We start from the raw sequence: 26,065 nt of genomic DNA, 5'->3' as shown, positions 1-26,065 counted from the left end.
ATAATTCTACCTAATTGGTAGTTCCCTGGCACAAAACATCTTGTACAGTTGACTCTTGAACAACACAGGTTTGAACTGTACAGGTCCACTTAAACACAGATTTTTTTCAGTAGTAAAAACAACAAATAGTAGTACATGATCTGCAGTTGGCTGAATACGTGGATACAGAACTGCAGCTACAGAGGAACCTCAGACACAGAGGGTCAACTGTAAATTATACTCAGATTTTCAACTGTGCAGGAGGGTCAGTGCCCCTAACCCTTGCCGTTGTTCAAGGCTCAACTGTACTTATAATGAGTGAATTTTTTACTTTATTTAATCAGCCTTAAAATCAGATACTCATTTTCTTTCCCCTTCTAAAACGCAAATACTTAATGCATTGTAAGTCAGTTGTGAATGAATAGGAATTAGACCAATTGAATTGTTTTCCTCTTAACACAGCTAATAGTTGGCTTAAAGAACCACTTTTAAAAGACGAAAGAAGATAACAAAGTACATAATTTGGAACAGAGGACATTTTGGAAGTATTAAAATATTTGGAAATAGTAAGCATCATGGGGAAAACTGACTAGAAGATAAAATGAATTTCAGAAATGGGGGTACCTAAGGAAAACTTAACTCTTTCAAAATCTTGTGGTTTTTTTTTTTTAAGAATTCATTAATGTTTTTCTGTTTCTTTTAAAATCCTTGTGGTTAAATGGGTTTTTGTCAACAAGTATAAGGACGTAGTCAGCTGTATGACATTACTTCCATGGTATAATAAATTCTAGTTTCCAATCAGCAGACGTACAAACGGTCTTCTGCGACCTAGCCAGTTCTCAGTGAAACTGCTGATGTACTTGGGTCACTCAGGGTATGCAAAAAGTCACTGCATAGCATCATGGATATCTAGATGGTTTATTTCTTGGCATTGATTCATATGTTTATGGTGTAGATAATGTCTTCTAAGAGCATTCCTTCAACAAAAGTGGATCATTCAGGTAAACTTTTATTACTTCTTTGAATGCATGAATTTTTTGCAAGGTAATAAGAGAATATTTGCATGGATTAAACTAAGACTCTTGCCGCACCAGCAAAATTGCTTGTTCTTTACAATACTTCTCAGCTAGCACAAGGAAATTCCTGCATTGAGCTGGAATTTCTGAAATTTCAAATGGTCATGTGCTGTGCTGGCTCTTCTCTGCATGGGGGTGTCTGCAAGCCGCTCCTTCTAGGAAATGTACCATGCTCTGGAGTTAGTGGGTCACATTATCAGGTAAAGTAATGAAAAAAAAAAAAAGCAGTTCTTGAGAGGTTTGTTATAGAACAGAGTGAAATTCTTTACTTTTTCACTGCTCTTATGAATTACTCGATATGTCACCGTACATTCACAGAAGTCAAAAAGAGAAATTGTCGATTCCAAGCCTGCTTTTTGAGGACTTTTGTCTGCTTGAAATTTAAGCATAGGTCAAATAATAGTTCATTTCCCTAGCCCCTGGTTTTCAAACTTGCAGCCATAATCAAAATCTATATTATCCACAATATAATAGCTACCCAGAGGACTGGGAATAGCATATATATTGAAATACAAACCTTGCTCAGAATTTTACCTTCTTAGACTGTGAAGACCCAGAAAACTGGGCCACGTATTTGGAATGGAACTGGTCAAAATCTCTAAAAAGTATGTGACCCTGGAAGTTGTCAGTGAAGCAGAATGACTGTATCCTTGAAGTTTCTTTGAGGATGTGTGGCTTTCTAAAAACATCAAGTACAAATTGTTCATTATTGAGATTTAAGTCAGTAGAAAAATTCCCAACAGAAAACCAATGGCTAGTGAACGTATGAACTAAAGGAAAGCACAGAATCAGTCAGCTTGCTGAGAGCCGAATGGGGAAGGGCCCTTATAAAATGACTCCCTGAGCTTTTTTCTCACCAGTCCTGGGACATAATCATTCCACCATGCTTCGGTCTGCCCACTCTTTGCAAAGGCCGTCTGTTCTCTCTTGCTTCCTTTAGTGGGATGGACACTCCATTTTCTATTTTAGCCTTCATTTTATTTAGTGTCTGCTCCAACACCAAGACCACAGTTGAACAATTTGAGCCGTTTCCAAAGACAACAGATAAAATGATGACGGCTTTTACCAATTATTGAGGATTTTTAATGTTATGTCACTTACTGGGTCAAACTTACTCAAAATATAAAACACCTAGAGTGAACATTCCAATTTTTCAGCCATGATTCCTAGAAGCAGGTTTTCATGATAGAGTTTTTGCCTCTTCCACAGTGACTAGAAAAGATACAACTGTAGGGAACTGAGTACTTTGTAGAAGGTCATTTGCTCTTTCATTGATGTGAAATCTCTGTAGTTAATTTTAAGACAGCATTTCTCTCCAACATGTGTAAAGCAGATACCTATAAGATACATGAAGACAGCCATATGTATTTGTAGATAATAGTGCTTAGCTGAGCTTCAGGGCACTAGCTGTACCACTTTTAGAAAGCTTTGGGTCTAGGAAAATAATGTTTAAATATGTGATATTGGGAAATTCAGAACAGAAATATATTTAGCAGTCCTTTATTGCTGTCAATTGCTCTGATATTAGTGCTGCCAGCAATAACATCATTCTGAGACTGTAGCATAGTTAAAGAAAATATATACTTAAAATATTTCTGATAAAGATAATTTTGATTTTTATAATTTAAAAGTAATTAATAAAGGATACCTTTTTTCTATATTGCAATCATTTCACAGGTTTTTTCCATGAGAAAATGTGTTCAAAATAGCCTTTATGTTTTTTTATTCACTTGTCTTTTCCAAAATTCTTTAAATTATATTTTATTAAAAATTGTATTATGAAAAGTGTCAAACATATGAAAAATAGGATAATATATTCCACAGATATTTCAGCACCTTTTAATTCATTTGTTATATAATCTGTTACTACCTTGTTTGATTGATTTGCCACATATATTTTTGCAGCAATTTTCTGATTATTCTATTCACTGGCTCTTTGAAAAATACCACTTACAAGAATATTTCTTAAAACAACTCCCAACACAAATTACTAGAAGGCACGTTAACATTCTTTCATATGCAAGGATGCACTTTGAAGATGAAAAACATGAAATTTTAGTGCTGCCTATTACCTAAACTAAGAAAGAACCAGAGCTTCATTTCCTTTGTGATCTTCTTTAATGTGCAAAATAGAGCGTCCAGAACGGTAGCCCTTAGGCGTGTCACCAGCTCATCTTGCAGGCTAATTTCTTGTATCATTTCTTGCAGACAATGCTTCCATGGACAAATCCTCATCAAAACTGACCCATGCTGATGGAGAACAACCATCAATCATCCCTGTCCATCAGGTCATTGATAAGGTCAAGGGTTATTGCAATGCTCATTCAGATAATTTCTATAAAAATATTATCATGTCAGACACCTTCAGCCACAGCACAAAGTTTTAATATCTTTAATATAAGAAAGAGACATCAGTCTGCAGCAACGTGAAGATGTGCAAGCTGTGAAAACTCTTGACTAGCAGATGTAAACGTGGTATTACCTAGGTAACTGCATATATATGAAGAATGTGTTTTGTGAGGAAGGCTTCTGTGAAATTCAAAATCTGTCTTTTCAGTGTATTTCTTCCATGGGGGAGTTTCCACCATCACTAAACTTCAGTACTAAGAGCAGCATGACTCAGTAGCCACAGGGGATAGGATTTTTTAAATATATGATTGAATGGATCAATCAGAACTTGGGCTGTGGGGTGGAATATTAAAATTAGAGGGCAAGGGACAGACCGAGCTTGGGCCAAGCCCTAGTTTAGAGCTCATTCACACCCCACATAATAATTAGATTTGGATATGGCCATTTGCTCCATCATCTTTCTCTGCAATCAAAAGCATACTAATATTTATAACTATCTTGGATGCCCACAAGTCCCATCTCAGTGCTAGTTTCTATGAATGCATTAGCATTTCCTCTTTTTTAATGAAATTTCAACCACAGATACAAAAGAATATTTAATGTCTGACTCAAAGTTTAGAAAGGAATATTTTCTTATTATCTCAGATGTTTAACCCTGAAGACCACAACATGCTTAAGAAAGAAAGAATTCCCAAAATGTTGACCCAGTTAATATGAGGCCATGTTATTTCACTTATCCTATTCAAGACACAAGGCTTAAACGTCGTCATTAATTATAATTTAGTCCTATACATTTGAATCAAGTTTAGTGTTGATGTTGCATTAGAGTGGAGCTCCCAGGAGCTGAAGAATGACCCTCTTACACCTCTGCTTTTGCTGCTCTGCTGTACATTGAGCTGCGGGCTCATGGGAGGAATGTGGATTTCCACTAGGCATGCTGTGTACAGTAGTCTCTCCCTTTCGGGAAAAACAACCATTGAGACTCTATGGTCTTGTCTTTGCTCCAGAGACTTTTTAAGACATTTCCATTTGCACAAATGAAAAGCCTCTTACTTCCTCTTTCCAGAGTTTTGTTCCAAAGAATATAAACTGAGACTTAGGTGGGTGACTTATCATAATCAAAATAATTTATAAATGTGTGGGTCTACACTTGCCAGTCTGCAAACTATTTGTACATAAGTCCTCTGATTATAAGAGCCAGAGGAGGTCTGGCAAGACAGATGGGGTGTTATTTATGGATTAGGTTTCTGCATATAAGCCATGCATAATATTAAGCAGCTTAACCTAACTGTCAAACTATCCTGAGTAATATGCTTGCCAGTGAACGTGTAAGAGACCACATTTTAATTGTTCTTAAATGACGGACTCATATCCAGTTTCTCAGAAATCGGTCTCAGTACATGCTGTACCTTTACATTTGCTCTGGGTTATCTGAGACATTTCAGGTTCTGGGAGGTGGCAGCCTAAGTGATGAGAAGATGAGACATTCTGGCAGAACCAAACTGCTTAAAGGCAGAAGCCAGACTAAGCACCTGGGGACCTTTCTCTCTGTGCAGGAAGCAGGTAGCTCTCAGTCTGAGACATAGGAAAGCTTTTAGGCTATGCAGCAAACAAGGGGCCTCTCAGCTTTTGCTGATCTTCGATCATGAAGATTTTGGCCAGACTTAAATGGATCATAATGTGCTAATGGGTTTTCATACTGTTCCATTTTGTAGCATCCTGGAACACTGATCTGGAAGACAGGAGCATTGCCCAGCTTGGCCTTCACAGGGGAGGGGTGTAGATAGTAGGAAAGGATAGTAAATCTAAGGTCACTAAGACCCTACAGTAGAGCCATGTCCTTTTCTCTAGGCATATATATTAACAGGCTGCTTATTTTAGCAGAGGTTACATCTAGATGAAAATTAACCTTAAATAGTCACTGAATCTTCATATACTTTCCCCCAAACCTTAGAGATGGTAGAATTTAATTAGCTTTCGACTGTGAGATTTCTACCCAAAGTGCTTATTGAGTTAAAAGTTATTAAGAGGTAGCTTTAAAAATAGCTTTGATTTCAACTCGTATTCATCCAGATCTGGGAAAACTTTTTTTTTTTTTCAAATTTGACAACAGTATCAGCTCCACTTTATAAATTTCCAGGAATCAGGTAAGGAAAAAAAAAATGGATAAACAGCTGAATAGAAACATTTGCAAGTGGACTTAAAAAACTGAGTCAAATTCTACCCTCAGTTCTGCACATGTAGAGCTCACCTTCATTTGGCCCCCCCTCAGAACAGAAATACAGGAATTTAGCTGTGGAGCCAAAATTTAGTTTAGCTTAACTTTGAGAATAATATCAATTTAGACTCTCTGGGGTATTTTGGGTTGTTTTTTATTTTCTTCTTTTTCCTTTTTTTAACATTATGTTAGAGTCAGTCTAAGATCCTGAGATATTTTCCATTGTTGTCACGATGACTTGCATTGTAAAGCTTTTATTTGTTCAATGTTGGCGTAGACTCTTTTGTATATATTTATTTATTTGTGTTTATAAATGTGAGCTTGTTTTATATCTTACATTTATATTGCCTGGCTTGTTATTTTAATTAACTTTCTATCAGAGAGACTGTATATATTTTTTTCTAAATACTTTGTGAAATAATTTTCTGTAGCAGTATCTCTGAATTTGATGAATAAAAAGTGACTGTGAGTGCAAATTAGAATTAGTAGTAAGAAGCTACTATACCTGATTTGCCATTTTACTTAAATAGAAAATGTTTTTCAAATAAATACTTATGTTGTTTGTGATCCAAATTATTCAATTCCTTTTTGAGTGAATGTTTTTATTTCTGACTCTTAAATAGGAAAAGATTATTTGACAACTGGAAAATAACCTGGCAGCAATTAAGCTAGTGACATGGGGCTACTTTGCCAAAACACTAAAAATGAATATTTTAGAAAGATTCAGTTCACTGGGGATTAATGCATTTTGAAGTTCTTAGATTTTCTTAAGATGACTGATGCAAAGCCAAGCTCTGTGGCAAATTAAAAGTAATGTAGGTTTCCTTTTTGGGAAGTCTTCAGCATCCTGAAAGGGAAACAAATCAATAATACTACATAGAAGTTAGGTCATGGGATGTTTTTTTCACATGTATAGGAGGCTTAGAAAATGACAGAATTTAGCCAACTTGACTTGCATGAGTAGAACAGAACCTCCTTACTTCCTTTTGCTGTGATTATTTAGGATAACTCTCTTCTGCAGAGAGCCAAGGCCCACTCTGGCTCACGGCCCTACTCAGTGCTAAGCTGTGAGGCTTGTTGGCTGGTCACTGCTCACTCAGGTCTTCTGAGCCAACATTCACAACTCCTGGCCAAGCCGTATTAGGAAAACAGGCAAACATTTGCTGAAGCTTCATTTGCAGTTACATACAACAGGTTAAAGCTGAGGGAGCAGCAGTGAGAAGTAGGTGGGAAACACTTATTTGATTTGCAGGCTGACCTGTATTTGTAGTAGTTTGAAATCTGAAGGAATTGGGCTTTGTAAATACCGTGTTTTGGAAGAATGCCCGTGTTTCCAGTTGGGTAACATTCTATTTTTCTTGGGTAGAAGCACTAAATCTCTCTCTCCCTCTTTCTGTCCCCCTCCCTCCCTTTCTCTGTCTACCTCCCCCCAACTTTCCTGCTTTTCTCACTTCTTCCCTCTTTCTCTCTTCCTTCCCTCCCTCCCTCTTCATCTCGAGGAAGAATACTTAACTGTTTTCTTTTTATGCTTCCCTAGAGAAAAAATAAGAATAAATGTGAGGGTGCAAGGGTGAGGATGATGAGAATTACAGGGACAGGGTTAGCCCTGGCAAAGAGAAGAGGCATAGCTTTCTCCTGAGTTTGAAGAACAGGTTATTAGATGAGCAAGGAGGTATAGAGGGGCTGATAGTGAGGCAGTGTTGAGTTTCCTGATTTCTATCAATTAAAATAATTAGAGGCTCATTTCACAAGTTGGGTATTGTAAGGGTGGTAGTATCAGGATGGGGATATGAGTAAAATTAAAATTTGAAACAACCTTACAGGGAATGCAAATCCTTGGCTAAATTAAGTCAAATAAGCTGGTAAATGGTGTTTGCCCTTAGAGTAGCTTTTGCAAGTACATTCTCCAAATCATCTTATTAAAATTTTTTATTTGGTGTGTTTGAAAAACTAGTTTATTTCAAGTTCATAACCAAACATTTAATATTCTAAAGTCTCAAACCTTATTGATGTATCTTAAACATTTGTGAATAATTGGATGACAAATGATTGCACACTTACCCCACAATCTTTTTAATCTTTTAAGTTACATCTTCTGGTTGGCTTATTTTCATCATGAATTAATTTATATGATTTTTATAAATTCAGGATATCAGTGAGAATAGAACATTTGATATTCACATTAAATATAATTTAATATTGATATATATAGTCACACCGTGTGAGAAAATAACACAATAATAACAAAATAAAGAGTTTAAGTACTCTAGGAACAAAAGAAAGATCTCCAGAGCACTACAGTATTTTCCTGCTTCATCGTCCTAAAGTTCAATCAATCAATCAAGGATATTAAGTGACGACAACCCTGTAACCTTCCTACAAGGAGTTCACTGGCCTGAACTGACAGATCTGACACATTTGAAACTATTTTAACTAAAAAAAAAATCAGTTTATCTGTAAAGATCTGAAATGTAATCATTACTGCCAAATTAGAGCTAATACATTGTCTCCCATAATACTGTTAACAGCAATAAATAAGTGCCTGCAATGTCTAGGGCACTTAAATGTGACACATTATACTGTATTTTTGGGTTTTTAATTTTCATATGTGTGGCTCTTCTACTGAATGACATTAATATTAAGGTCTGATGCACTGGGTTATGTTTATTCTCATCATTTTCATAGGTGATAGCATACTGCTGGCTACATAACCGATGCTTTGTTCATGTTTATTGAATTTATATGGAGTTTACCTGGTCCATTTGCATTTTATATTTTGGAAAAGTAGATCTCAGAGTACCTCGGATTTGTGTGAGTTTGTAAGAATATGGACTAGAAATACAAAGTAAAGAGGAAAAAACATATTAGCATCACGCAGTTCAAGATACTTTACCCTCATTGCTAAATGTCACCTTATATGATGCAGGCAAGTAAGATAAGAGCAAGACGATACCAAGTTTGATGTTCACTCTAAATCTTTTTTTAACAGTTTTGGGAAAGGAACTAGGTTCAACCGAAGTCTGAGATGAATAAGTACACAAACCTGCTTTTGAGCAATTGTCTTGGGAACTGTTTTCTGGCTCAGACTGGCTTCAATAGGGAATTTAATGTACGAGCACAAAGGGTCCTTGTGGAGCCCTGTGACCAGAATTTGAAGAATCTGGGACCAAGGGATATTTTTCTCTATCTACTTTTACTATGTAAAGTCAAGAGATGTTTTAGAAACCAAGCTGAACTGATCATTTGAAAGTTATTTCTCTTCATCCCCATTTGATAAATTCATCAGTTTCCTTGAATGGCTGTTAGGTTGCTGAGAGAACAGTGGTAATTGGTTAACGAAAATCCAATATTTGCTAGACTTGCTTTGTATGAACTTCTGATAAATATATTTTTGCTCTGGCTAACTCATTGCATATAAAGAAAAAACTGAGATACCAACCAGCTTACTAGCCTGGGTTCTATTACTATCTGTCTAGCAGTTTCCACCAGTGAGAAAGCCATGGTACAATCTGCAGGAAGGATGGTGAGCTATGATACTGTTAACTAGTAAGGATGAGAAGAACTAGAGAAAGCAGTCATATAGAATTACTGTTGTTTAAGGCTTACAAAGGTAGATTGACCCCATTTTGCTAAAGCCAACAGTTCCTTCACTCTGAAGGAATCACAGAATGTAGAAGAAAGGTCGCTGGTAATGGTCTGTGCTCTGTGACTTTAGTATGTCACCTCTCTGCTGTGGGCCTCAGTTTATTTATCTGGTAAATAAAAGAAGCTGCTTACGAGCTAAAATGTTTTCAGCACTAGAATTTTATAGTTCCCGTTAACTTCTTTAAATAGAAAAATTCTAGTCATTTTTATTTAAACACAGAATCCAAAGACCCAAAAACTAAATGTCAAGCAAATCATTTGATCTTGTTCAATCTGAATTTTTCAAGGGAATGCATGCATTCTATGTCTTTTTTTTTTTTTAACATCTTTATGTCTTTTTTATTTCCAAAATAAATGCCTTTTCTATACAAACACTTTAGTATTTTCAGGGCACTAACTAAATCTTTTGCAGATAAAATTAATAGGAAGATTCACTCTCAAATACAAAAGAGAAGATGCCCCAGCAGTAAGGCAGTACTTACTCATTGTGAAAATCAGAATTAAAATCCCGGTTTTCTTTCGGCAAATCTGTGGAATTAATGATCCTCCCAACATAGGTACAAAAGTCCCATTTCTCCTCCCCAGCTGTGTTGCAACGCTGTGCATGGTCCACAGAGGGAAAGAAGAAAACAGATCAGCAGGAAATATGAAGACAGCAAGCAAAACAGATTCGACAGTTGCCAAGAATGTGCCTCAGATGGGCAATTCAGGGTCTCTTGCTGGGTAAGTGAGAAAGACAAAACCAATAGGTGTCATGTAATAAACGCACATGGACATGCCCCACGGTGCAGAGGAGCTTATTTACCTTTGCTCTGGATGCCTCGGCCAGGTTTGCATTCAAATTAGAGACAGCTGTGTGCACGTAAGTTATGGAGGGCAGTTCCTAGCGCACAACTCATTGCCAAACATCCAAGAAGCATTTTAAAGACATAATATTTCATGTGATTCCTTTTCAAGGACCCTGAGAGTCTCCTAATTTGTATTAAACACCAGTTTACAGATTTCCCATTACAATGGGAAATCATCTATGGCAATACAAAGATGTGGAGCAAGGTGAGAGGGATGCTTGAACAGCTTAGAGGTCAATACAGCTACCAGAGTAGTATCTTAATATTTGTTTTTAAAGTAACAGATCTATTTCTGCAAGTAGAAGTTGTCACTATTTGATTAGCCCACTTCCAGTTAACATTTTAATCTGAAGGTAATAGAAAATTATTTCTTCAAAAACTTTGGTAGAAAACTATATACACAGAATGTTTTCTAAATAAAGAATTGTAAAAAGGACATTTTCTCAAGAACGATTCCAAGCAAGGATTCCAAACAAGGGTTAGACAATGTTTTACTAGGTCTTTGCCACAGTTATAGAAAACTCAGTTTGTAGTTACAAAGTGTTGGTTGGTTGTTTTTTTTTCCTTATCCGCAAAAGCTATAAGGGATTGCTAACATAGTTGTGGCTTTCATTCTTCCAAATAATTCCCAATTCACTTCTAACTTTTTTTCCTTCACAGGATCTTTTTCCTAACTTTGGTTCTGCTGTTTTACATGATCCCTGTTTACTCAAAAAGAGCACTTGAAGTTTAGACATTCTCTCCCTAATCCTCAAGTTAATTTTCCCCATATCTCACTTAGCATGTATGTGGGGTGAAGGGGGCTGTGATGAGCCCAGAGTCATGGGGAGGAAGCTGTATTTCATGGCCTCTCCTTGTTTTCAATCACCCCTTTTCTGTCCATTACTCTCACCGGTGTGAGGGGCTTTCAGGGCTTCCAAGTGCTTCTGGGTAGAATTAGGATGTGCAAAGTCTTGCTTTCTTCAGTCACAACAAAATAGCAGGGCAAATCTACTGGACCCTAATCCCTCTTTCCTTCTAAATTTTTGTTAGCACAAACCTCTAAAAGGCTCGCGTTGGGGTGGGCAGGGACCCAGAATCTGTTTCCTAAATGATGGTAGTGCTATTTCCTAAAACTCATGAAAATGAACTGTGAGGTTTCATGAAATAGTTCTTCCCTTAAAAATTGTTCCATGTTGTTCAGGCAAATGAAAATGGTCCAAGAATGCAAAGTGGAGTTCTGTTTGCTTCCTTCACCGAGAAGAAAGCAACTCAAGCATTTAGCTGAGATTATTGTCTTCTCTCTTGAACCCTGAACCTCAAACCTAGAGACAACCAGGGCATGGCTGGCATCCTCCTAAAAGGATGTTCTGTTCACTTGGTCAGCAGGCTAGTTTTAACTTGATGTGGGGGGCAGTAGAGCTCATTCATTTCAGTGGTTGCATTGTGTGTGTGTACATATATGTTATGTACTATATAACAGATCTAACATTCTTGATTATTCAGGCTTCTCCAGAGAAACCAATCCAACAGGATATGTGTATATATAAAGAGAGTTTTATTTCAAGGAATTGGATTGTAAGATTGTGGAGGCTTGGCAAGTCCAAAATCAAGTAGTTTTGTTCATGGAAATTTCATTAATAGAAACCAAACACTGAAACAGTTTTACCTTCAGATTCCAAAGATTCTCCAGGAGAGTGGAAAGCTCTGTCTCACCTCACTTTGCATCTCCTTCCCCAGAAATACCTGCCCTGGGCTTGGAGGGCATGTGGAGTCAGGGCTTTTTCAGCATCAAAATTCTCTTTAGAACTGTCTGGGCACAGAGGCACAAGTCTGAGGAATCTGAGGCAAAGTATTCTTGTTGTTTATTAATTTTTCCATCGTCTATGCTTTATAATAACTTATATAATTATGGGGATTTTATTTTCTTCATTTATATCTTATAACACCTCATACAGTTGTGGGGATTAGGTTGAAAAATTACCTTGAAACAGTCCTTCATTTCTAAGGCACTGAAATTATTTAAAGAGTCTTAAGAGACCTGATTTAAGGTTCCCCTTCCCACTCAGTAGATCTCAAATTTAACATATTTTGTGCATTTTATTCCTACATTATTGTCTAATTTTCCTTCCTGTCTCTTTTATATGTAGAGTTAACTTACTGATGTTTTGTGGAAAGAGGCAAGGTCTTCCCCTGTGTAGGTAGATTAATAACAGTTGTTCCAAATATATGAAGATAATTTACTTTTCCATTTTCATGCCCAGTGCATCTATTTGTCTCCTCAATTCTTGCAGAGGTACTCCACTAAATTGTTTCTTACTTTGAGCAAATATAAATATGGTCTTTTGCAATCTTTATAATATATGCCAAAAGAAAGCAAAGTTAAATGTACTCAGAGTTGCTTATTCTCCTGATTTCAAATATGTCAGCAAGTCCTTACCACATTTAGTTCCCTATTCTTAAAACCAACGAAATAGCTTTTCAAGGATGATAGCATGATCTAATGGGAAAGAAGTCAAATCAATAAGTTGACATTTCCCATGAGAAATGAATTCATGGAAATCATGGATTTATAAAATAAAACAATCTTGGGTTTTCTTTTTGTGCCAGACGACATTGTCCCGCAAATCTTCACAAATGAGAGGGAAACTACAGACAGAATACGTCAAATTCCATGCATTTAATTTCTATTAAATGCGAAGAGCAAGCTCTGCTTAGATATTACTAGCACGCTCTCAGTCAGCCTCCCAAAGACAGAAAACACCCCGTGTCCATCTGGACCCCGGGGTCTAAGCTGGTGACACCTGCTCCTACTGAAGGCAGAGGGCAGGACAGGTGTGTCTGTGGCTGCACTGCAGGTGCTACAGCAACTGAAAGGAGTCCTGACCCTCCCCTCCCTATCCATTATACTTTTTCCTGGGTCTGTGAAGGCAGGTGAAATGTGCGCAGGTTTCTTGGTCTTTCTTACTCCCATAATTCCTTGTCGGGCAAAAACCCGTGTCCAGGCATTTGTCTAGTCCTTAAACAAAGGAACAAATTTTTCTAAATAGATGAGGGATCTGCAGAGTAAGCCAGCAGAATCCCTCAACAACATCATCAGTAACAACAAAAAGAAACTTTGAGTAGAAGAACTTTCAATTTATTTTTCATCCTTCATTAGGCGAAAAAGTAACAGAAAAGTCATCTACTGACCATTGGCAGATCTTACACGGGAAATGGTCATAAAAGTTATCAACATTCTTTTTTCCTATAAAAAAAGGATAAATGAAAATATGAAACCAGGCAATATGAAGTTCAAGCCTCCATAAGGAAATTTCCATAGTGGTTTTTATTATTTTTGCCCTGGATTTCCACATTAGCCTTCTAACTACTTTCTTCCTCTGTCTACCCACCTGGCAGTCTATCTCCTGTAACACAGGAATGATTTTTTTTTCCTAAAACATAAACCTGATCAAGTCAGACCAGTGCTCTGTGGGTTCACCTCACTCCTGCCTGCATCTCTAGCCTCATTTCCTACCATATCTTCCACTGAAGCCCTTACCTCCTCCTTCCTGACATGCACACAGTCCCTGAAATTGTGATCATCTTTCATTTACCCATGTGTGGGTGGACAGCACTCCCCAGGATACTGTTTTATTTTTTTATGTTTTTTTGTGTGTGTCATATTAAAATCTTTCAAATATCTGATACTTTATTAACATTTTATAGTGAAAATGCTGACGATAAACCTAATTAAACCATTCCTAGGAAACCAGGCTATTAAAAAATTAGCTTTTTTCCCCTGCTTTCCCAATTTTATGTGCCCATAATTTAATTGTTCATGCCTGTTTCTTTTTTTTTTTTTCTGAGATATACATTTTAAAGTAATAACTAGAATTATGACTTATAACATTATACCAGAACATATAAGATTTTTAGAAATTTCATGTAATGTCTGAAACATTTATATTAACATATTTCCATACAAATAACCCAATGAAAGTTTAGTATTAGTTGTTTTGTTTGTCTTTTTATACTGCAGGTTCTTATTAGTCATCAATTTTATACCCATCAGTGTATACATGTCAATCCCAATCGCCCAATTCAGCACACCACCATCCCCACCCCGCCGCAGTTTTCCCCCCTTGGTGTCCATATGTCTGTTCTCTACATCTGTGTCTCAACTTCTGCCCTGCAAACCGGCTCATCTGTACCATTTTTCTAGGCTCCACATACATACGTTAATATACGATATTTGTTTTTCTCTTTCTGACTTACTTCACTCTGTATGATAGTGTCTAGATCCATCCACGTCTCAACAAATGACTCAATTTTGTTCCTTTTTATAGCTGAGTAATATTCCATTGTATATATGTACCACAACTTCTTTATCCATTCGTCTGTCAATGAGCATTTAGGTTGCTTCCATGACCTGGCTATTGTAAATAGTGCTGCAATGAACATTGGGGTGCATGTGCAGGACACTGTTTTAAAACCATGTTCCATGCATGAGCTCTCAGGGGTCTGCTAATTCCCCAAAGCTATTTTAACATGTTTTTGTGTCATCATTTTTCAGGGGAGAGTTTATAGACTTTATTTGATTTTATCTGAGTTCTAGTAGCTATTTTATAGATTCCATTGGATGTTCTATATATACAATTGTGTCGTCCAGGAATAAAGACAATTTTAATTCTTTCTTTCAGTCTGGATGACTTTTATTTCTTTTTATTTTACTTCACTGGATAAAACCACCAGTTCAATGTTGAATAGGAGTAATAACCAAGACGGGTTTCATTTTAGACAATCACTGTGATGTAAAAGAATAAGGTAGAAAAACCATAGTATCATCTCAATAGATATAGAAGAGTCCTCTTTATCATGAACACCTGTTAGCAAACTACAAGGAAATGTTATCTACAAAATAAAACTACAGTAAATATCAGATTTAATATTAAAATATTAGAAGTTTCCCCTGCATTTTGGAACAAGAAAGGATGCATGCCAATATCACATCTATTCAGTAGGTCTTAGCAGAACAACAAGGCAAGAAAAAAAAGGAAATTATGAGGATTAAGAAGGAAAAAATAAAAGTTTATTTGTGTGTAGATAGATAATGTGATTCTGTACCCAGAAAATCTACGAGTCATAAATAAATTATTAGAATTAGTAAATAAATTTAACAGGTTACTGGATAAAATGTCAAATAAAAAATCAGATGTACTTTTGTATTTCTATATGTCAAAACTCTACTATCTATTTCTTTTTTTGGCATTCATTTTATTTATTTATTTATATCAATAAGTTATATGAAAATAAAATTATATAAAATACCATTTGCAATTGCATAAACATAATAAATATAGAGAAAAATGTGCAAGATCTCTACATTGACAAATGTAAAGCATTTTTGACAAAAATGAAAGATGACCTGAATAAAATGGAGATATATACCATGTTCATAGATTTTAAAAGTTAATAATATAAACATATCACTTCTCTTCAAATTAATCTATACATTCAATTCAATCCTATTAAAAATCCCAGTGGGCTTTCTTTCTGTGTGTATAAATTGGCAAGCTAAAACTAATTTTTTTTTTTTAGTACAAACCTTGTATTTTATTTTATTTTATTTTATTTTTAACATCTTTATTGTACTATAACTGCTTTACAATGGTGTGTTAGTTTCTGCTTCATAACAAAGTGAATCAGCTAGACATATACATATATCCCCATATCTCCTCCCTCTTGCATCTCTCTCCAACCCTCCCTATCCCACCCCTATAGGTGGTCACAAAGAACTGAGCTGATCTCCCTGTGCTATGCGGCTGCTTCCCACTATCTATCTATTTTACATTTGGTAGTATATATATGTCCATGCCACTCTCTCACTTCGTCCCAGCTTAACCGTCCCCCTCCCCGTGTCCTCAAGTCCATTCTCTACATCTGCGTCTTTATTCCTGTCCTGCCCCTAGGTTCTTCATAATGTTTTTTTTTTTTTTTAGATTCCATATATATATGTTAGCATATGGTATTTGTTTTTCTCTTTCTGACTTACTTCACTCTGCATGACAGTCTCTAGGTCCATCCACCTCACTACAAATAACTCAATTTCGTTTCTTTTTATGGCTGAGTAATATTCCATTGTATATATGTGCCACATCTTCTTTATCCATTCATCTGTCTATGGACAGTTAGGTTGCTTCCATGTCCTGGCTATTGTAAATAGAGCTGCAATGAACATTGTGGTACATGACTCTTTTTGAATTATGGTTTTCTCAGGGTATATGCCCAGTAGTGGGATTCCTGGGTAGTATGGTAGTTCTATTTTTAGTTTTTTAAGGCACCTCCATACTGTTCTCCATAGTGGCTGTATCAATTTACATTCTACCAACAGTGCAAGAGGGTTCCCTTTTCTCCCCACCCTCTCCAGCATTTATTGTTTATAGATTTTTTTGATGATGGCCATTCTGACTGGTGTGAGGTGATACCTCATTGCAGTTTTGATTTGCATTTCTCTAATGATTAGTGATGTTGAGCATCCTTTCATGTGTTTGTTGGCAATCTGTATATCTCCTTTGGAGAAATGTCTATTTAGGTCTTCTGCCCATTTTTGGATTGGGTTGTTTGTTTTTTTGATATTGAGCTGCTTGTAAACTTTGGAGATTAATCCTTTGTTAGTTGCTTAATTTGAAAATATTTTCTCCCATTCTGAAGGTTGTTTTTTTGTCTTGTTTATGGTTTCCTTTGCTGTGCAAAAGCTTCTAAGTTCCATTAGGTCCCATTACTTTATTTTTGTTTCTATTTCCATTTCTCTAGGAGGTGGGTCAAAAAGGATCTTGCTGTGATTTATATCATAGAGTGTTCTGCCTATGTTTTCCTCTAAGAGTTTGGTAGTGTCTGGCCTTACATTTAGGTCTTTATTCCATTTTGAGTTTATTACTGTGTATGGTGTTAGGGAGTGTTCTAATTTCATTCTTTTACATGTAGCTGTCCAGTTTTCCCAGCACCACTTATTGAAGAGACTGTCTTTTCTCCATTGTATATTTTAGCCTCCTTTATCAAAAATAGGGTGACCACATGTGTGTCAGTCTGTATGTGTCTGTAGGTCTGAAGTGGGTCTCTTGTAGACAGCATATATACGGGTCTTATTTTTGTATCCATTCATCCAGTCTATGTCTTTTGGTTGGATCATTTAATCCATATACATTTAAGGTAATTATCGATATGTATGTTCCTATTCCCATTTTCTTAAATGTTTTGGGTTTGTTATTGTAGGTCTTTTCCTTCACTTGTGTTTCCTGCCTAGAGAAGTTCCTTTAGCATTTGTTGTAAAACTGGTTTGGTGGTGCTGAATTCTCTTAGCTTTTGCTTGTCTGTAAAGCTTTTAATTTCTCCATCAAATCTGAATGAGATTCTTACTGGGTAGAGTAATCTTGGTTGTAGGTTTTCCCCTTTCATCACTTTAAGTATGTCTTGCCACTCCCTTGTGACTTGCAGAGTTTCTGCTGAAAGATCAACTGTTAACCTTATAGGGATTCCCTTGTATGTTATTTGTTGATTTTCCCTTGCTGGTTTTAATATTTTTTCTTTGTATTTAATTTTTGATAGTTTGATTAATATGTGTCTTTGCTTGTTTTCCTTGTATTTATCCTGTATGGGACTCTCTGTGTTTCCTGGACTTGATTATTTCCTTTTCCATATTAGGGAAGTTTTCAACTATAATCTCTTCAAATATTTTCTTAGTCTCTTTCTTTTTCTCTTCTTTTGGGACCCCTATAATTCGAATTTTGGTGCATTTAATGTTTTCCCAGAGGTCTCTGAGACTCTCCTCAATTCTTTTCATTCTTTTTTCTTTATTCTGCCCTGCAGTATTTATTTCCACTATTTTATCTTCCAGGTCACTTATCCGTTCTTCTGCCTCAGTTATTCTGCTATTGATTCCTTCTAGAGAATTTTAAATTTCACTTATTGTGTTGTTCATCATTGTTTTTTTTGCTCTTTAGTTCTTCTAGTTCCTTGTTAAACGTTTCTTTTATTTTCTCCATTCTATTTCCAAGATTTTGGATCATCTTTACGATCATTACTTTGAATTCTTTTTCAGGTATACTGCCTATTTCCTCTTCATTTGTTTGGTCTGGTGGGTTTTTACCTTGCTCCTTCATCTGCTATGTGTTTCTCTGTCTTCTTATTTTGCTTCACTTACTGTGTTTGGGGTCTCCTTTTTGCAGGCTGCAAGTTCATAGTTCCCACTGTTTTTGGTATGTGCCCCCAGTAGCTAAGGTTGGTTCAGTGGGTTGTGTAGGCTTCCTGGTGGAGGGGACTAGTGCCTGTGTTCTGGTCTTTGTGGTGGGCAGAACCACGTCTGGTGGTGTGTTTCGGGGTGTCTGTGACCTTATTATGATCTTAGACAGCCTCTCTGATGATAGGTGGGGTTGTGTTCCTGTCTTGCTAGTTGTTTGGCATAGGGTGTCCAGCACTGTAGCTAGCTGGTTGTTGAGTGGAGCTGGGTCTTAATGTTGAGATGGAGATCTCTGAGAGAGCTTTTGCCATTTGATATTACATGGAGCAAGAAGGTCTCTGGTGGACCAATGTCCTGAACTTGGCTCTCCCACCTCAGAGGTTCAGGCCTGACACCCAGCCAGAGCACCAAGACCCTGTCAACCACACAGCTCAGAAGAAAAGGGAGAAAAAAAGAAAGAAAGAAATAAAATAAAAAGAAATAAAGTTATTAAAATAAAAAAATTATTAAAAATTAAAAAATTAAAAAATAATTAAAAAAAGAAGAAAGAAAGAGAGAGCAACCAAACCATAAAACAAATCCACCAGTGATAACAAGTGCTAAAAACTATACTAAAACAAAAAACAAAAAAAAACAGACAGACAGAACCCTAGGACAAATGGTAAATGCAAAGCTATACAGACAAAATCACACAAAGAAGCATACACATACATACTCATGAAGAGAAAAAGGAAAAATATATCTATATCTATATCTATATCTATCTATATATATATATATATAAAGGAAGAGAGTAACCAAATCAATAAACAAATCTACCAATGATAATAAAGTCTAAATCCTAAACTAAGATAAACATAAAACCAGAAAGCAGTCAATCGCATACAGCAAACCCAAGTCTACAGTTGCTCCCAAAGTCCACCGCCTCAATTTTGCGATGATTCGTTGTCCATTCAGGTATTCCACAGATGCAGGCACATCAAGTTGATTGTGGAGATTTAATCTGCTGCTCCTGAGGCTGCTGGGAGAGATTTCCCTTTCTCTTCTTTGTTCACACAGCTTCCAGTTTTGGATTTGGCCCTGCCTCTGCATGTAGGTCACCTGAGGGCGTCAGTTCCCACCCAGAGAGGACAGGGTTAAAGGAGCAGCTGCTTCGGGGGCTCTGGCTCACTCAGGCCGGGGCGAGGGGGGTGTACGGATGCGGGGCGAGCCTGCAGCGGCAGAGGCCAGCATGACGTTGCACCAGCCTGAGGCGCGCCGTGCGTTCTCCCGGGGAAGTTGTCCCTGGATCACGGGACCCTGGCGATGGCAGGCTGCACAGGCTCCCGGGAGGGGAGGTTTGGATAGTGACCTGTGCTCGCACACAGGCTTCTTGGTGGCGGCAGCACCAGCCTTAGCGTCTCATGCCCGTCTCTGGAGCTCGTTTAGGTGGCGCTCTGAATCCCCTCTCCTAGCACACCAGGAAACAATGGTCTCTTGCTTCTGAGGCAGGTCCAGACTTTTTCCTGGACTCCCTCCTGGCCAGCTGTGGCGCACTAGCCCCCTTCAGGCTGTGTTCACGCAGCCAACCCCAGTCCTCTCCCTGGGATCCGACCTCCGAAGCCCGAGCCTCAGCTCCCAGCCCCCGCCCGCCCCGGCGGCTGAGCAGACAAGCCTCTTGGGCTGGTGAGTGCTGCTCGGCGCCGAGCCTCTGTGCGGGAAGCTCTCCGCTTTGCCCTCCACACCCCTGTGGCTGCGCTCTCCTCCATGACCCCGAAGCTTCCCCCCTCCGCCCCCCGCAGTCTCCGCCCGCGAAAGGGCTTCCTAGTGTGTGGAAACCTTTCCTCCTTCACAGCTCCCTCCCACTGGTGCAGGTCCCGTCCCTATTCTTTTGTCTCTGTTTTTTCTTTTTCTTTTGCCCTACGCAGGTACATGGGGAGTTTCTTGCCTTTTGGGAAGTCTGACGTCTTCTGCCAGAGTTCAGTAAGTGTTCTGTAGGAGTTATTCTGCATGTAGATGTATTTCTAATGCATTTGTGGGGAGGAAGGTGATCTCCACATCTCACTCCTCCACCATCTTGAAGGTCCCCCCAAATTTTTATAGAAAAATGAAGGGTCGATAATAACTAAGGCAATCTTAAAGATTCATAGTGGAAAATTACATTGCCATGTATCAAGACTTACTATAAAGCTACAATAATTGAGACAATGTGATATGGTCATGGAGATTTGACAAATACACAAATAGAATAGAGAGTCCACAAATAAACCCACAGGTTTATTATGGTATCTTGACTTCTGACAAAACTAACAGCTTATGGAGTAGAGTATAGATAATTTTTTCAATAAGTAACGTGGAGTCAGTTGAATACCCATATGGAAAAAATAGGATTTGACTCCTACTGCCCACACAAAAAAATCAAATCTAAGTGACTAGTAAATCTGAATGTGAAAAGTAAAACAGTACAGCTTCTATCCAGTAACATAGGAGACAATGTCTGTGACCTTGGAGTAGGTACATATTTCTTAGAGACAACACAAAAATATTGTGAATTTTTGTCCTTCAGTTTTAAATTGAGAACCTCTGTTTATCAAAAAACACCATTTAAGAGACTGACAATGCACACTATTAAAATATTGAAATACATATATCCTGCAAAAACTCACATCTAAAATATTTTTTAAATCCTACATTTGGAAAGAAAAAAAAAAGGTTAGATAGTCTAATAGAGAAGGGGCCAAAAGACTTGAACAGGAACTTCAAAAAATTAAAATTAAACTCACAGTAAGATATCATATACACCTCATAATGGCTAACATTTACAAACCGTCAATAACAAAAGAACGTAGCACTCATACATTTTTGGTGGAAATATAAACTGATAGAACAGTCTGGAAACCTGTTTGGTAGTAATAACTCCTAAGGTTGAACAGACACATGCTCTATGCTCAGCTAGTCCATTGTTAGCTATGTGACTAATGGAACGACAAGTTGTGTGTATTGAAAAATATGCACGGGCTTCCCTGGTGGCGCAGTGGTTGAGAATCTGCCTGCCAATGCAGGGGACACGGGTTTGAGCCCTGGTCTGGGAAGATCCCACATGCCACGGAGCAACTAGGCCCGTGAGCCACAATTACTGAGCCTGCGTGTCTGGAGCCTGTGCTCCACAACAAGAGAGGCCATGATAGTAAGAGGCCCGCGCACCGCGATGAAGAGTGGCCCCCACTTGCCGCAACAAGAGAAAGCCCTCGCACAGAAACGAAGACCCAATGCAGCCGTAAATAAATAAATTAATTAATTAAAAAAAAAAAAAAGAAATATGTAGGTTTCTTTTAAAAAAAAAAAGAAAAAAAAAAGAAAAATATGCACGATGATGTCCATAATGTTACTGCGTGCAGTAACCCCAGTGTTACTGTCCATAAACAGTGCCATAGATAAATAAACTGCTTTATAATCACATAACAAAATAGTATTCAGTTGGGAAAATGAAGACAATCCAGCTACAAAACTCAACAACACAATGTCAAGTAAAAGAAGCTAGAATGAAAAGATTATATGCTGTTGATTTCATTTGTTATAAGGTTCAAAACAGGAAAAAGTCAGATAGAGGTAAATTTCGGGAGAAAGCTGGTAGTAATATGAAGTGACTATGAAGAGGCACTACGGGAAGGCTTCCTGTGGTGCTGGGAATGTTCTATTTCTTGACGGATGGTGATAACATGGAAACATTCACTTTTTCAAAATTCATCAAGTTGCACTTATGATTTGTGAGCTTCTCTTTATGTATGTATTTTTAAAAATAAAACAGTGTGATGGTTGTTAGAGAAGCAACTGTGACAGCTGTCCTTGGGGTGCTATAAAAATAACACCTGCAATTTCATAATGAAAAGCAGTGGAAAAATTGATTTGAGACACCTATATACTTTTTAGGAGTCCTTTCTGATGCATGCCTATTCTATAAGCTAAAGTGTAGCTGCACTTGGAGGTAATCTCTTTGTGTGACTGTATTAGTTTCCTATGGCTGCTGTAACAAATTACCACAATCTCAGTGGCTTAAAACAATACAAGTTTATTCTCTTGTGATTCTGGAAGCCAGAAGTCTGAAATCAGTTACACTGGGCTAATATCAAGGCGTCAGCCAGGCTCTGCTCTTGAGGAGGCTCTAGGTAATTTTGCCTTGTGAGCCCTTCCTTTACCTCTAAAGTGAAATCTCTTTTTACTTCAGTCACATCACCTTCTTCTCTGTGTGTGTAATTCCTTCTGCTTCCCTCTTTTAAGGACACGTGTGATTCCATTTAAGTCCTGTGAAATTAACCAAGAATAATCTTCCCATCTCAAGAGCCTTCATTTAATCACATCTGCAAAGTCCATATTGCCGTACAAGATAACATTCACAGATTCCAGGTACATCTGTGGATATCTCTAGGAGGCAGAATTCAGCCTCCCACAGTGAGCAAGTCAAGGAGTGAAAAATCCAGCCGATATCCAGGAACCATATCACACCATAGCCTTTGAATGGTTTCATTTTGCTTTTACCGCAGCTGATATTTTGTGTGGGCGGGGCCGGGATGACATTCTTACTCAGTCTCAACTCAGGAACTAAATGATATTAATCATCACATTCCAATTTGCCTGGCTTTCAGGTACTCTCTCTGTTAGACTGTTAGTCTCTCACCTACACTTCTGCCACGGGAACTAGAGCAAGCGGTGTTCTTGCCTAAGCACTCATGCTTTGCCCCCCAGCCCATCGTACATTTGTTGCACACTTCAGCTGTCTAAGCAGCAGCTATTCATGAAGAATGTAAGGTGGTTTCAACAGGAGATGTTTCCAAGATTTGAATCTTGTCTCTCTTAATCACCTGTTGGATGATATTTACCAAGTTACCGATCTCTAAATTTCAGTGTGACCAACTATATGATAAGATAATACTACCTATTTCTCTGAGCTGTTATAACAATTAAATTTAAAACTGTACATAAAAAGAATTGTCACAGAGTGGCCAATCAACAAATGGTGACTTCGTCATTATAGTGTGATATCTTTCTGACTTGGTGTATATAGTTACAATAGTGAAGTTGAATTTTCAGCAATTTCACATCAAAGCTATTATTGATGTGATTTATTTCAATTCAGCCTGCTCTTATTAAGCATCTATGATATGCTAGGACCTGGGCATTGTAGGAGATACATTACCGAATGGAATCAACCCTTCTTCTTAATAAGCTCCATGGTCTGTTGGGGAAAGTAGGTATCAAACAGGTGATGACATACATCTTGATTAGAGCTACAAAATCAAGGAAATTTGAATATGGTATTTGATATGAAGGAATGATTAATTTTGTGAAGTGTGACAGCATGATGATTATATTAAAAACTCTTGTTTCTTTTTTTTTTTTAATTTTTTTTTTTTTAATTTTTTTTTTTTTAATGATATTCTTGTCTGCTTACATTCTTTTTATGTATGTATGTATGTATGGCTGTGTTGGGTCTTCGTTTCTGTGCGAGGGCTTTCTCTAGTTGTGGCAAGCGGGGGCCACTCTTCATCGCGGTGCGTGGGCCTCTCACTATCGCGGCCTCTCCTGTTGCGGAGCACAGGCTCCAGACGCGCAGGCTCAGTAATTGTGGCTCACGGGCCGAGTTGCTCCGCGGCATGTGGGATCTTCCCAGACCAGGGCTCGAACCCGCGTCCTCTGCATTGGAAGGCAGATTCTCAACCACTGCGCCACCAGGGAAGCCCAAAACTCTTGTTTCTTAAAGATAAGTACAGTATCAGTTCCCTCTTGCTGTAGTAACAGATTACCACAAATTTGGTGACTTGAAACAACATATTTATTCTCTTAAAAAACAAATTTGTTTTCTTAAAGTTCTGGAGGTCAGAAGTCTGAACTGAGTCTTCTGGGACTAAAATCTAAAATCAAGGTGTCGGCATGGTTGGATCCTTCTGGAGGTTCCAGAGAGAATCCATTCTTTGCCTCTTCCAGCTTCTAGAGGATGCCCACATTTGGCTGGTGGCTGTATCACTCCAGTCTCTGTTTCCGTTGTCACATTGCCTTCTCTGACTTTGGCTCTCCTTCCCCCTCTTATGAGGATCCTTGTGATTACATTGGGATGACCCGGATAATTCAGGATAATCCCCCCCATCTGAAGATTTTTAATTTAATTATATCTGTAAAGTCCCATTTGCCATGTAAATTCTCATATTCACAGGTACTACATCCTAGAGAGGGAAGGGATGGGGAGAACAGAAAAGCTGAATTGCTTATCATATTCAATGGTTTTCAGAGCTATAATTACCTTACAGTTTCTCTAGAGCAATCCATATTTCATAGGACAAACTTGAAGCCCAGAGAAATCCCACATGGCAGCAACTTATCCTGACTTCTAATAAACAAATTGTGCTCACAAGGGTTTGTGTTAAAACGTGGTGGGAAGAACTTATACATGCTCAGGGAGATTTTATTTGTAAAGAACCAGGCCCAATAATCAATGAGACTTCGGATTTTTCTAGGGATTCAGGAATCTCACCATTATTAAATTCTCTAAGAAAGGGTCTTACCGGTAGAACCTTCATCCCTTCATTCTAGGTAAGGCTCTGAATGTCCAGGGAGGCACCCCTCACCATTGTTTGATTCCTTCTCTCTCAGGTGCATCTGTTTATATCCAGCCTTTCTTTTCCCAGGCTTGCGTAGATTTCTCAGTATAGGTGAGGGTACATAGTTTATCATTTTGCAGGGAAAATGAAGAGATTTTCTGGTCTAAGTAGGTCATAATTTTTTATTTTATTATAAAAGACAGAAAGCGTTCACACAATATTTTCTCTAAACGCTGTTAAAGCAATATAAAAGCAAAAAAAGGAAAGTGTCCCTCTAGATTCCATTCCCAGGGATGTAGCTGTAATTATACACATTGCCAGCAGGTGGCATTGCATCATTAGTAATGGTTGAGCAAACCATTAGAACAAGGTAGGTTGTTCAATTCTTCGGAGATCTATAGACTAAACAAGTGCTTATGGGTCTCTTACTGTGTGCAAGGTTCTTCTTTAGACTCCGAGTTACACTGGTAAACCAACAGACGCAAACTCTGCTCTGATGAAGAATATTCTAGTGGAGTAAGTTGCACAAGCAAGATGCACAATGCTCCAGCTTGTCTTTTTAAAATTTCTTCTCCTTCTACACCCTTTCTCAGCTCCTTGAAAGTCACATTTCTGAGAGAAAGTGTTATAGTGAAAAGAAGAAAAACAAAAGACAACTATAACTCTTTTATAAACAAGGAGACTTAAGGAAGGTAAAATGATTCACCTAAACACACAGCTAGTAGTAGATGCAAGTCAGTTGACCCAACATTTTCTCCAGCATTTCACTACAATGATTCTTCAAGTGACACATTCAGGGCTGAAGAGCTTCTGGTCCCTGTCCTGCCACTGACTCTTTGTGGGTTCTTAAGCAAATCATTCAAAGTGGGCCTTAATTTACTTTTCTATAAAAAGTAAGGCATTGGATGAGGCAAGTAGGTTCAAACATTTTTACCAATGGAGTATTTTTTTTTTTTATCTTATCCAAGAGTTCAGTAAGTAAAATAAAGCAAAATGCTTGAATTGAAAGAGATTTGTTCCCCTTGAGCTTCTGTCTTCCTCCTCTGGAATCTTCAGCTTCCCCAGAGCACAGTTTGAAAACTACCACCCTGAGCGATCTTGCAAAGACCTTCCAGCTCTAAACATCCATCATTCCCCAAATGCATAGAATCAAGTGTGAGAGAGTAATAATCTCAAAATGT

General features: G+C 37.8%; 1 protein-coding gene across 11 annotated transcripts in view; it reads left to right on the top strand.

Annotated features, from left to right (window-relative positions):
* ADGRG6 (adhesion G protein-coupled receptor G6) overlaps positions 1-6,195 on the top strand; it is a 134,843-nt gene extending 128,648 nt beyond the window's left edge. For 9 of the 11 annotated variants that reach the window (XM_082474459.1, XM_082474451.1, XM_082474449.1 and 6 more), the window contains one exon: positions 3,264-6,195. In XM_082474459.1, coding sequence (XP_082330585.1) covers positions 3,264-3,442 — 179 coding nt within the window. In that variant the 3' untranslated portion in view covers positions 3,443-6,195. Of the gene's footprint in view, positions 1-934; positions 981-3,263 lie in introns of all 11 variants that reach the window. The other 2 variants (XM_082474450.1, XM_082474455.1) reach the window with 2 other exon arrangements.
* Positions 6,196-26,065: the final 19,870 nt, after the last annotated feature.

Source organism: Balaenoptera physalus (genome assembly GCF_965194825.1).
Source record: "Balaenoptera physalus genome assembly, chromosome: 9".
Lineage (NCBI taxonomy): Eukaryota > Metazoa > Chordata > Mammalia > Artiodactyla > Balaenopteridae > Balaenoptera > Balaenoptera physalus.
The sequence above is the reverse complement of the archived record's forward strand: the minus strand, read 5'-3'. Positions and strand labels throughout refer to the sequence as shown.